We start from the raw sequence: 13521 nt of genomic DNA, 5'->3' as shown, positions 1-13521 counted from the left end.
CTATTCCATCAAATAACAACATGCATTATTATCCAAAGCATAATCAAACTCCAATAAGGCATTTGCATACATATCCAAGCACCTTTTACAGACTTACTTAGTCTGCTCAGCCAGAAAAACAAAATTAGCACTACTTTTCAATTCCCAGCATTGGGGGAAAGGGGTCCCAGCAGATAAAGAACAAAGGAAGGAACAACAAGTGCAAGTTTGTGGTTTTTACCTTTGCAAAAGCCATAGAGCATTTCACTGCTTTTACCAAATACAAGGTGATTGGCAGCACCATTAAATTCACTTGCAGTAAATGATGAAAATTTTGCCAACTAAAATAGGACAGTTGTACTTGTTCGTAGCCAGACTGAAAAAAAAAAAATCTTACTTGGAGATCTAATGCTAAAAAATCAGTAAAATTCACTGTCAGAAGTGATCCATAAGGACTTCAGGCTGCAGTTCCAGTTCACTACAAGACTTCCCAATAATTTCGAGTTGGAATCAGATAGGATCTCTCTGTTGGACATTCCTCAACAGACTTCAGGAACAGTTACATTTTGGGTGAACACCCCACGAGTTTCCCTCATGCAACATTATCATTCTTCTGAATTTGAAACTATGCATTTTCAGTCCAAGCTTCCTGGTGACTTCCCATCATATTTCCACCTATTTCAAATACCTGATAAGGCAAAAACAACAGCCCCACATATCTGTTTCTGCTTCTTTAAATATAAACTTGATAATAAACATTTCTAATAATTAAAGTGGTTTTGTAAAAATACAATATTCATATTCTAAACAGCTGTCATGGTTTGAAATGGAAGTGAACTTTCTCAGGAAGTTGGGTCAAACCAATCAGTGGTCAGGGTTGGATATTGGCATTTGGAGTGACCACTGAAGGCATGGACATGCCTCTGAGAACACAGGGGGTTAAAAGCAGCAACTCCCAAGAGCTCGCTCTCTTTGGTTCCGGTCAGGGTGCTGTGCAGAGCTCCCCTGCCCAGCCATGGGGCTGGGTGGGGGAGGAGAAGCCATGCTGCCTGGGAGAAGTAGGCCAGGGTGTGAAGGGACTGGAACCGGGCCAGCTCCTGTGGATGGAAGGGTGGAGAGAAAACGAGATGCCTTTGTCCCCCCCACCAACCAGAGGGAAAGAGACAGAGAGCCTGATGGCACCTGGAATTTGGCAGTAGAGAAGAAGGAGAAGCAGGGGGAAGGTGCCCAGCCCAGGGAGTTGGAGTTCTGGGCAGAGATTTCAGCCTTCGGGGGAGTCCGAGACTTTTAACCCTTTCCTGGGAAATGAAGGCTTTGTAAAATATTACTCCTCCTCAATTTGAAGTAGAAGAGAGACAGTCTGGGATCTGAGATGTTAGAAGAAGGAATTTTTTTTTGGTGGGAGGAGATGATGGAGTGGCTTGTGGCTGGACTTTTCTTGTTAGCCATAGACTGAACCAAATTCTCCTGCAACAGAGACTGCATTTTTAGGGGGATGCAATGGTGAGCCAAGTGATCTGCTTCAGCGACTGCAAGCACAGAAATGGAGTGAACAGAGAAAAGCTGAGGAGGGTGTGGTGATGCCCTCTGTCTTCAGGAAGAAGGCGATCTCTGTTCTTGAGACCCTCGGCCCCAGGGGAGGAAGAAAATGGGGGGGGACTGTAGTCCCAAGATGAGATGCTGAACTGTTGTTTCTTTTGGTCCTTGGCAAAGCATCCTTAAAGGAGCCCTATGAGCAGTCTGTCCATGCACGGTGGTGAGAGCACTGTGACATGGAAAGGAGAGTGTCACCATGGCAGATTTTGTCCGGGCAGTTGCCATGTGTGACATGGAAACACAAGGGTGGCAATTGTGTTTCCTGGGGGGTCTGTGGTGCAAGAGAGACTCCTCTCTCCCTTTGAGGGACTGAGTATTGATTATCTGCAGGCTGGCAACTTGATCAGGAATCCCAGGTTGTCTCTCACTGTGGTTTGTTGGAAATTGGGTGGGGGAAGGAGGAGTGTTTTGGAGGGTCTTCATCCTGGATTTAGTGTGTGTGTCTTTTATACTAGTAGTAACTTAATAAAGTTTTTTTCCCTTTGTTATTAAGCTTGGGCCTGCTCTGCTCTGTTCCTGATCGCATCTCACAGCCTTTATTTCGGAAGGTGCATTTTCATGGGGACGCTGGCATTGCGCCAGCATCAAACCGTGACAACAGCTAATGTGGGAACACTTCCCAGAGCAAAGCAGGCCTGTCAGACTTGAATAAAGTCTATCCCTCCAGGAGAACTCACCAAGACCATGAGGACAAGCTTGTGGCTCTTCCTGGCACAAGTGAGGACAGCAGATTTTTAGTTTCAGTATCAAGGATGAGATACTGACTTTAAAAAAGGATGGGTTGCATTGCTCTGTTCTATAAGAGCTCATGCTGAAACTGCTTAGGATCAGTCTGAGGCAAATTTTTACCTTTCCTTCTTGCACAGCTCCACATATCAACATCACTACAAATTCTAGTATCCCCATTTTAACCGTACTTGTTTCCAGTCATCTGCTCCAAAACAGAGGCTACCACCATTCTCACTGCCAAATGAGAGGCAGAACAATCAAGAAGCCAGAGCCACCACAGCCAGTGAGCTCTCACGGAAGCCAACAACCTTCCGGCAGCTACTGTCTGCAAAGCAGCAGTCCACACCATGCTTTTGGGAATTGTGCTTGTCATGTTTCTTGTATTTATTTTCAGAATCAGGCAGGATCCCAAATTTTTTGCCTTGATTTCCAGTAAATGCAAAGCCTGAACAGGCCTTTTCTTAGCTGCCAGTGCTGAAAAAGCTGCATGAAAAGTTATGTGAACTTTTACAGTGAAGGAAGAATATCACAAAAGTCCTGGCCCATACAATTTTTAGGTAAGACTCTGCCCCAGTCACTGGGCACACACTATCTGTACCTGTTAGTGCTTGCGGGAGGTTTCAAAAGATATTTTCCACTTCTGTTGCAGCTGGTGTGGTGCCAGCTGAGAGCTTTCATACCCATGGGAAGTGGCTAAAGTAATGCCAGTCTGAACTTGACTACATTGCAGGAGCTCTTATGATTAAGATCCTTTCTGCAGGACTCCTCTGTTTAGAAACATCTGGATTTTACTGAACTAACAACAAACCAGTAAAATAGGTAATAATTGTGTGCAGCTATTTGCCAGGAGAGAATACTAAAGATGTCTACATATGCTCAAGGAGAAACTGGACAAGTACACAAAAGAGATTCATTATGGCCTATCAGTTAGACAAACCAAAATCCAAAGCTCAGGAAATCCTCTGAACCAGAAACAGCCAGGGGATGGAAAAAAGAGTCATCACACACACACACACATTGCTCTTCTAAACCCTCACTAGGCATCCACTTAGGGACACGGCAGAAGGAAGCTAGGCTAGATGAGCCTTTGAGCTGAATCAGCAGTCATATTTAAGTGAGGAGACATGTAACTACTATTTCTCCTTCAAATTGGAAGAGACACCCTTCTCTCCATTAAGGGGAAAGAGATTTCCCATCTGCCAGTGTGGATGTTTATTTCAGTCAAAAGGAAGCACATAAATATTGTTCACTTCACTTTCCACGTGTTTCCACTTTGAAAGTCTCTCCTTGCAACACTGATCTACCTTCCAGACTGAACAAACATCTTAAAAAAGTATAAAATTTCATCTTAAGAGCTGTTCTATGGGTTTTCACCTCCACAGCTCCCACTGAAGTTTTTTTCAAAAGCAGACTGCTCCCACAGCTAGTTAGGAAGCTTCTAAATTTCCATCCTGATCACAGCCAGCTTTTACCCATCTGTTCCTGTGCCAGCAATTGCCTGGTTTTGAGCTAAGCTGCAAGCCATCTGACATGTTCACAATAATGGATCAATGGTCTACTTAGGAAAGCAAAAGGTCAGATCAGCATGACAAAACACCAAATTAATTTTGCATCTAAAATTCAAAGTTATTTTAAATCCTAAAGAACAAAGTTAACTGTACACATGCACACTATAGGTTCTGCATTAACACGCTAATGGCAAGTGAAAATGCCATTTTTTAGGTTTTTTTAAACAGATCCCTCCAACTTGAAAGAATAGAAAAAATAAGGGTAGACCTGTAAATAATTTTATAGTTGTATTAAATATAATTATGTGAGTGATTTATACAAGAAGTGCAACAATAAAGAAAAAAATAAATTTAAAGAGTAATAAAGTGCAAAGAACTTACTTCCCAATGTTTTCAGGTAGTGCTTGCAGAGAGATGTCATTAACTGAAAGACATGTCAGATTCTGCAATTCAGGAAAGCTTTCAGGCAACCTATGGAGATATTAATGCAAATCAAGGACTTCCAGACGTACTCTCTTTCATGTGAGTAAGACTTTATTTAGCAAATACACACAGAGGGAGGAAAGCCCAGATTCTAGCATGACTCCTAGAAAATTCTAAGGATCATAAAAAATACCCATTATTTAGGGATTTTAAAGTTTATTTTGTGACAAAAAACAGGTGATATACCACTCTTTTCCCTGCACCCAATTTACAACTTCAAAATGCTATATGGCTTGAGAACATTTTAAGCATTTTCACAAAACTGAAAAATAAAATCAAACACATTTAAAAAAAAAACCACCACAAATTTTTTACTATTATTTTCCTGTATAACCAATGGTAAAATGATTAAATTTTATTCATATTCAGGCTCCAGTTACATACACACTTATAGCATGGCCATTTTGTACTAGCTGCTAGGCTGTTCTATTGCTGCTTTTTTTGAAGAAACATGTTGTTCACTATGAAGACAATGTTCTGCTGCTACAGCATTTCACAATTACTGGTTCACAACACAACAGCATGTTAACCCCCTCTTCTTACACTATAAAATGCAGCCACACGCAGAACACTTCCAAAAGTTCCCAAAACCTTTAGGTCCATCAACCAGCTGGTCTTCTGCAAGGTGTGGCTCTCCTTTCCCTCACACTGAGGGGCTCCTGTGCCACTTGCTGCTCACTGGCAATACCAAGAAGCTCAGTTTGCAGTTGCACAAGAGACAGGATGAGGTAAGGAGGGCAATTAGGTAAAGAAGAAGAAGCCCCTGGTCCAGCCACTCAACTTCTACTCAACCCCCAGAGTAAGCAACCTAAGATCAAGCTCTACAGCTTTGGTTTGGTTCCTGCTCTCCCCATCACCCAGCTCAAGGCACAGGGTATGATCTGCAGGCAACTTGCCAAATGAAGACACACCAACAGGGAAATACAACTCTGCACAGGGGGGATGGGGAGAAGGAAAAAGGTAAATTACAGTGAGGGGCGAGAGGGAGTTTTCATGTGATCAATTCTGTACTGCACTGCTTCATATTCTGGACCTTATTAACATAAGATGCTCAATAGCTTCAAAATGGAACTTCAAAAGCTCCACTGGGAGCTTTTAGACTCTCATTACCATTTAGACTCTAACAGGTTTAAGAGTGGAGTTAAATAGTTTGATTGTCGTTTGCTCAGCCCTGATGTTAACAGGTAGGTGGACTCACTAATTACTGTAGGTCCCTTCCAACTAGAACTATTCTGTTCTCTCTACAGCAGGCAGTGAACTTCCATACCTATAATAAATCTTTACATGTGTATTAATATAAATAAATGCATCTGCTTTTTAATGCTATAAATAATATATAAACCTGAAATAATCTGAAAACAGCTGGAAAATGATCTGCCATGCACAGTTTCATCAGTTATTTAAGTTTGACAATGAGGCAACATACTGTATTAGTGGTAGGACATTGACTGCAAAGATCTCCAACTGGCTTTTAAACTTAGAGAAATAAGGACAAGAATTAATGGCTAAAAAAATGTTCCAGAATATTACACAAAAATAACTGACTTTTCCACTTTGCCTGGGCAAATCAGCGCAAAAACTTACATGCTATATTATAGGAAAAACTGAAATTCTGGATCTCATCACAGAAATACCTAGCAACCATACATAAACAGTTCCTGGGATCTGTGCTTGCTAACTTGAACTGCTTGGAGTGATGTTTTCCAGGGCATGCAAACGCTTTGGAGCCACTTATCAAGAATTTTTAGAATTCCCTTAAATTATCAACACAGAGTTATGAGATCTATTTCAACACCACTGAAAAACTCTTTTGTGAATTCCATAAAGCCGTAGCTGTGCATTACAGGTATTGTTTAAGGAAACACATTACTCAGGCCTCAGGCCTCACTGAGCACATAGAATGAATGAAGGAGGATAACTAGAACACTACTACTGACACTTTTGATTTCAATACCACGACACAGATCTGAGCTTTATACACTGCAACTGATGCCTGGAAAAAAGCTGCTCAGTGACCCTCACCACTTGTGTATCTAAACATCAGTTCAGCCTCAGTTTGCTTTGCTGGATTTTTGTGGTATTATTATCCTCACTAGATAAATAAGCTACAGAGCCACGGGGATTAAGATCACAAGTGTCCCTTTAATGCTCAGTGATGTGACTTTCAGAGAACTTAGGAGGCACTATGGGCAATATTCAAAGCACACTTCTGAAGAATCTGAGCTGTACACGTGGGAGAAGCAGTCTTGCAAAACCACTGGAGCGGCTTAAGCTCGTACAGACTCCTGTTTGTTAGCACTGCAGCAGCCCAGGCAGCCAGCTAACCCTGCAAGTATCTGGCCATCTCAGTACAAAGCAAAGCAGGTCAGTGAGCACCCACTGTGAACACTCTGGCTTATGTGACTTGCTCAGCATCACAAAGGAGCTCTGTGGCAACGGCTGGTTTAAGAAATAGTTCTCCAAATAGTATTCAAAGGCTTTAACTAGCAAATCACCTCTTCTTTGCCAGTTCCACCCTCACTTTATTAGATAAATTCCAAATTATTTAACAAATTGAACTGAGAAATGTAAACTAAACTCCTCTTCCATTTTAAAAGTGTGCATAACCTCCAAACCTCAGCTCACCAGAACACAGGCTGGCAGCAGACACAGCAGTCACCGACAGAGTGTGTTTCTGCCTCATGTTGCTGCATGTCACTGTGTCCCAATTGACGGGAGGGTGATGAAATGCTAGTCCAAGCTTTAATCATTAGTAAAAGCCATTATCTGCAGCTGCTGATCTAAAGTCTATTCCAAATTGTCAGGCACCTGGGTTTGTGCCAATTCATTTGCTCTAACTATTGCTGTGTCTTTCCCAAGTATGAACATGGTTTTCCTATGCATTTAAGAAAAGGAATGAAAATCATTTTATAGACAATCAAATTTACCAAATCAGATTTTTCTGGTTGGCTAACAAATTTAATCCCCACCCAAAGAGAGATGCACATCACTTTTTAAATGTGAATTTTTGCTGCAGTCCCTGACAGAGACAAACACTGTTGACAATATTACACAGAGTCTAGGTCACAATTTTTAAAAGCTTATTTAAAATTGTAATTGTTACAGCAAGATTGTGATTCTGGTGTATCATGTACTAAGAAGAAGGTGAAGTTACCTAGTCAGTGGATTGCCACTGAAATCTGCTACCTGTAGTGCTCTGCAGAATGAGATGCTTTCTGGTATTTCAGGAATATCTGCAGAAGAAAAAAAAAAGGAAAAAATTGTCAGCAACTGTACTGCAACTGCATTGAAATTATTGCTTAACGACAGTAAGTAACTCACTACTGCAAGGAGTTATCTTGGTATCTTTCAAGACATTTCAACATGCAAGACTGCTCCCTGTCCAAGTACAGAACTATAGAAGCAGACCCACTTTGTGCTTTTTCACACTCCATTTTCCCCTCCTGCTCCACATTCACCTTCCTAATACTAACCTGTCCTTGAACTGATCTTTATCAGACTCTACCCATCAAAAGAATCAGACAACCGATATGCTAGGGCTGTCCTAAAGAGCCAATTATAATCTGAACCTCTGGTGAATTGATCAATACGTGCCCACATTCTGTAGTGGAAGAACGAACATGGGAAAGGAAAACAGTGGAAGGAAGAAGAGAATGTGCAAGTCACTCCACATGTAACATACACTCATGGAGCAGAAACATCCTCCCTTACGCCATAGCCAAGTAATTAGAAAATTATATTTACACCAACAGGTCACAAGTAAGTGCTACTACACTATTTCAGATTGCCAGGAAGTAAACAGAGATGTTTGTACACGAAAAAAGCGGGATTTTTCAAGGAACCTCAATACAGCACATATATCTACTCAAGTCAAGTATGTCTTAGAAATAAAATTGTCTTCAGGCACTCATACAGCACACTGAATATCCACAAATAGGCTGTGAGCCTTCTGATTAAGTACCTGTTTACTGTCACTGAGATCCAGCAACAATTAAACAAATATTTTCTTTCCTTGAATGTCAAAATTAATCTTTATGATTGATTTTGAAAGTAATTTTTAAAAAGTAAAATTTTAAGTAAAGGTCAGACTTCTGTTTCAAAGTTTTTGGCTATTTCCACTGACCTCACCAGCCACGTATGATCTAAATACATTGAAAAAAAAAAAAAGAAAATTAGTTCTTTTCCCACCTAGCTGAGTAACTCCAAATTGACTACCTATGTATTTTCTTCAGATTTTCTCCCCAAAAGAGGTGTGATGGAGAAAGAAGGGTGGAAAAGAGGAAAGTACCTGCTCACCGGGTTAATCTCTTGCCAGGTAATCTCACCAAAAGCATCTATTTTGAATGCTTCCAAACTTAGAATAAAATCACAGAATGGTTTGAGTTGGAAAGCACCAAAAGCATCACCTAGTCCCACCCCCTTGCCATGGGCAGGAACACCTTCCACTGGACCCAGTTGCTCAAAGTCTCCTATTCAACCTGGCCTTGAAGACTTCCAGGAATGGAGCATCCACAGCTTCTCTGGGCAACCTGTTCCAGTGCCTCATCACCCTCACAACAGTTAATTTCTTCCTAAAATCTCATCTAAATCTAGTCAAATAGACACTGGAACTTTTATCTTGCATTATAGCAACAACAAATACTGACACTGAACTTGGCTAACCAACAGCAAGTAAAGAAGGTGCCATCCACTATCTAGTTTCATGCTATTCTTCCCTGGGAATTAGCTGGAAACGTTCTGAAAAAGACATCTCTATTTCAAAGCTTCTCAGGACTGAGAATTATTTATTTCTTTGCAACCAAGCCAGCATCCACAAACTTTAAGATGCATTTATGTACACACACAACCCTTTCACAAAGAGATACATGCTTTAGCATGACAATCATTCTCATGATTAAAAACAAACCAGCAAGCACACAACAAAAAGTAAAGCTGAAGTAAAAATAACTACCCTAATTTGTTTGGGAAAAAATATATATACACAGAAAAATGTAACATATAAAGCAGAAGATAAATCCTCAATGCAGAAGTTTCTAAAACTAATCATGCTACTGATTTCCTCCACCAAAATATAGTTTCACTGCCATACCGAAATAGTTTCTCTTATACTTCTGTGTGATGTACTACAAAACCTAGAAAACATGCCTTCTCAGCAAAACTATTTTGGTATGCTTTTTCTGTTATAACAGTCTTGGATACTATCTGTAAAAGCCAACAATTATCCAAGCTAAGGAAAAATTTACTCCAATATATATTAATATACCATTTGCAATAATATGTATAGGCACTGCTTATAGTTTGGATGCATTTGCAAATTACTGAATCTGTTCTGCAAATAAAATGTGCTTTCCCAGACTATAAAGTCTCTACATGAGCAAAACTCTTCAATAAGAAATGCAAACAGACACAGCAAAAACAAGAGAAATTTTATTTTTGTGAGTTTTTTTTTTTTTCCCGTAGTTTCTGACCCAGGAGACCAGGGTAAAGCAATACTGGAAGGAAGATTTTTCCATGGTCAAGAGGCATTGTGTTAGAGAGCACCTAGGCAGACTTGACTTCCACACATGCAAAGGCCCTGTTGGTGCATGTTCACGTGTGCTGAAGGAACTGGTGGACACCATGGCCAGGCCACTCATGATCATCTCTGGAAGGTCATGGGGATGAAGAGAAGTGTCTGAGGACTGGACAAAAGCAAATGTCAGCCCAGCCTACAAAAAAAGCAAGAAGGAGGGCCCAAGGAACTGCTGGCCTGCCAGCTTCACCTCAGTCCTTCCAAATAGATGACAAGAAGGTGATAAGGAACAGTCAGCACCGATTCACAGCTGATGAAATTTATTGCTTTCCACGATGAATCTGGATGGATGAGGGGAGAGCAATGGATATTGTCTCTTTGGACTTTAGCAAGGCTTTTGACACTGTCTTCCACAATAACCTTGTAGGCAAACTCAGTAGGTGCAGAATGAATGAATGGCCAGTGAGGTGGACAGAGAAATCACTGAGCTGTGAATCCACACCTGGAGAGTTGTGTCGCATTCTGGGCTCTCCAGTGTAAGACAGGCAGCTCCTGAAACAGCTCCAACAGAGGGCAACAAAGATGATTAAGGGATAGGAGCACCTGTCTTACAAAGAAAGGCTGAGGAACCTGGGCCTGTTCACCTCAAGAAGAGATAACTGAGAGGGAAACTCATCAACGTCTATTGGTATCTGAAGGGAAGGTGTTAAGAGGATGTTTCCAGGCTCTTCTTGGTGGTGCCAAGCAATAGGACAAAAGGCAATAGATGGAAACTGATGCACAAGAAGTTCCACCTGACTACAAGGAAAAACATCTTTTCTGTGCAGGTGACCAAAGCACTGAAACAGATTGCCCAGAGAGCTTGTGGAGTCTTCTTCCTGGAAATATTCAAGAATCAGCTGGAAACAATCCTCTGCAATGTGGTCTAGGATAATCCTTGCTTGAGCAGGGAGGTTGGATCAATGACCCACTGTGATCCTTTCCAGTATTACCCATTCTCTGATTTTGTAATGTGCATTTTTCTCTCCCTTGCTTGATTCTTTTTCACTATTCTTTTCTCTCCTCTGCCTATCTGGACAAAAGGATGGACAAAAATTCAGTGCAGCTCTCTGAAGCAAGGATCATTATACATTTACTGAATTCAAAAAGGTTGAAAAGTAACTCATTTTCATTGCCAAGCATCTTAAAAAGATTACTCAAGCAAAACACAAGATACTTTATCACTATGTGTGAAAACTAGTACAACATTGCATTGAATAAATGAATTCAGAAGAGAAAAGAAGAGGCATATTTTACTATATCACAAAATATTGAGTGATAATTATAGCAGAGAAGATAATGGTGCATAATAAAATCACTGACATAACCAACTGGAATGCAGCAGAGGATATTAAAATATATAAAGAAGTCCTTGTGTCTCCTGATGAATTAAGAACCTTTCACCATTAGTGTTGAGTACTCAATTTTGTTACAGACATTAACATGTATGTACCTGCCAATATCAGCAACGGTAAGGTTGAATACTTTTCTTGCCACTGCTTGATAACCAGCTCAAATCCTACTTAAATATCTAGGATTCTTCTAATGCTACACTCTGATGAATGCTTTGCATTCACATGATGCCCCAGATGTTCTGGCATGCAGATTGTGCAGCACTGCTAATAATAAAGCCATAAACCAAACATAAGCCCTGTGACATGTGACAGTACAGATACACTGACAGCAGAAAGGAAGTTGTGGCAGCAGCAGTGGATCAAAATCAAGCTCAGCAGTCATGTATACAAGAGGGCATGTGTCCCCTTCTCCATCCAAAACACCTCTTCAGATGTTTATGTGTTTATTGTTAAGAATTTGCACAAGTATTTGCTAACAATTTAGCAAGCCCTGTACAAGTAACTTTAGAAGTAAGTTTATCACTAGGGAATTCTGTACTGCCTAGATAAGGAAATTCTAAAATTCCTTCTGATTTATGATAATCCTTTCCTCCTCCCTCCACCCCCCCTCTTTTTTTTTTTTTTTTTTTGGGGAAGGTTTTTACAACGGTTACATCACTCAATCCACATTCCCCCACTTTTCTTCCTCTAATGGCTGGGTTATTTTTAAACTGATAAAATTTTTGTATGGCACATTTTTCCAGCATTCTGTATTAAATTTCAAGAACTGATAATATTGCATCTACACAAAGGCTACACTACAGCCAGCATCCTTTATACATCCTGCAATAATGAACATAATTTCCAACACTTAATCAATATCACAGCAGCAATGGCTAGGAAAGTCCTAGGCTGTGACAGGGCTGCCAGACCAGAGCTACTCAAACAGTGACTCTTGAGTAAAAGTAAAAAAAATATTTTTGCAAGAAGTTTGCTGAATTCTCAGATATGAGAGATGCCCCACATTCCTTAGGGAGAGTCTACCATGCTCAAGAGTCCTTCAGGGAGCAACTACTGGATGCAGTCATATTTTCCAGCTATGAAGGCAAGACAGAGCACTGTGTGTTAGAAGCACTGGAGCTGACACACTGCATACACCCCAGCCAAGATCAGCTGAACAGACCTGATTTACCTGGTCATAGTGGAAAGTCCACCAAGAGGTATATACAGCACTTTTACATACAACAGAACACCTTTAACTGCTTAGCAACTAGCAGTAATTCATAAACGTAATTCAGCAGCTGATTAGTTTACACCAAATTTATACCCAAGGAAGCCCATTCTAGACTCAAAGACTGTGAATCCATGCAGCATTATCCCTCAGGAGAGATAACCAGCAGCAAAACAGGTCTCATCCATCCTATTCAATACACAGATAATTTTTCATCCTTCTCTTTTCACATATATAATATACATTATCAACCATGGTATTTACACATACCCCCAACACACACAAAAGGTCCACTGAAGCATTAAGGACTGCAACAGTCAAATGATTTAGGAGCCTTAAGGTTCTCTTTTCACTTCCAGGGAAGTTCCTCTGTGTCACCCACCTTCGAGAGGGATCTCTGAGAAGCCTGCCCTTGGAAAAGCTCAGTTTTCCAGGCCTGCTCTCCACTTCTCCTCCCTCTACTAAACATGGAAGGAAACTGCCCACTTTGTCAAATACCTTTAAATTGGGAATTTGTGCTGCAAGCATTTGTTTGTCTTTTTGAAGGGCTCTCCAGCTAGAAAGCCCAGCTGAGCAGGCTGCTGTGTCACAGATGTCCCTACCACATCTCTTTACCCTCCCAAAAGCAGCCAAATGCAGCTCCCAAGGGTCTGATCCTGCAGGGGGAAGGGATGGAGGAAGGTTACTCAACCTCTTCCTCCATTTCCATACTGAGGTCACGACATTCATGTTCATCAGACAGGTTTCCCTTATTTTTTTTAAACCAGGAGGCTCTGCTACTAGCCCTGAAGTCAAAGTAATCAACCTCTTTCAATGAAGTGCTACAGCTTTTGGGGCACAATGTGACAAGAGTCATATGGTTCTTGCAAAGTCTGTTGAGATTAAGTGGTTCTTGAACAGGTTGTAACATTTTCTTCTTCAGGCTCTGAGGCTGAGGATATACAACAATACAAGAGATAAAACTCTTTCAAGACCTGTCTTTAAAGCTTTAAGGAAAATTCACCAACAGGTTCAGGTTGCATTTTCTCAAGTAAATCCCTTACTGAATAATTAACAAGAAACTGAAGAGACATGTTGCATTTCTCCTCCTCACTGCTTCTGGAAACATCC

General features: G+C 40.8%; 1 protein-coding gene across 4 annotated transcripts in view; it reads right to left on the bottom strand.

Moving 5' to 3' along the window:
* The window catches only part of LRRC1 (leucine rich repeat containing 1), a 72734-nt gene that overhangs the window by 34338 nt on the left and 24875 nt on the right, over positions 1-13521 (bottom strand). For all 4 annotated transcript variants that reach the window (XM_068183661.1, XM_068183658.1, XM_068183659.1 and 1 more), the window contains exons 3-4: positions 7450-7528; positions 4194-4283 (exon numbers count right to left, since the gene is read on the bottom strand). In XM_068183661.1, coding sequence (XP_068039762.1) covers positions 4194-4283; positions 7450-7528 — 169 coding nt within the window. The remainder of the gene's footprint in view (positions 1-4193; positions 4284-7449; positions 7529-13521) is intronic.

The sequence above is a fragment of the Anomalospiza imberbis genome, chromosome 3, assembly GCF_031753505.1.
Source record: "Anomalospiza imberbis isolate Cuckoo-Finch-1a 21T00152 chromosome 3, ASM3175350v1, whole genome shotgun sequence".
Classification (NCBI taxonomy): Eukaryota; Metazoa; Chordata; class Aves; order Passeriformes; family Viduidae; genus Anomalospiza; species Anomalospiza imberbis.
The sequence above is the reverse complement of the archived record's forward strand: the minus strand, read 5'-3'. Positions and strand labels throughout refer to the sequence as shown.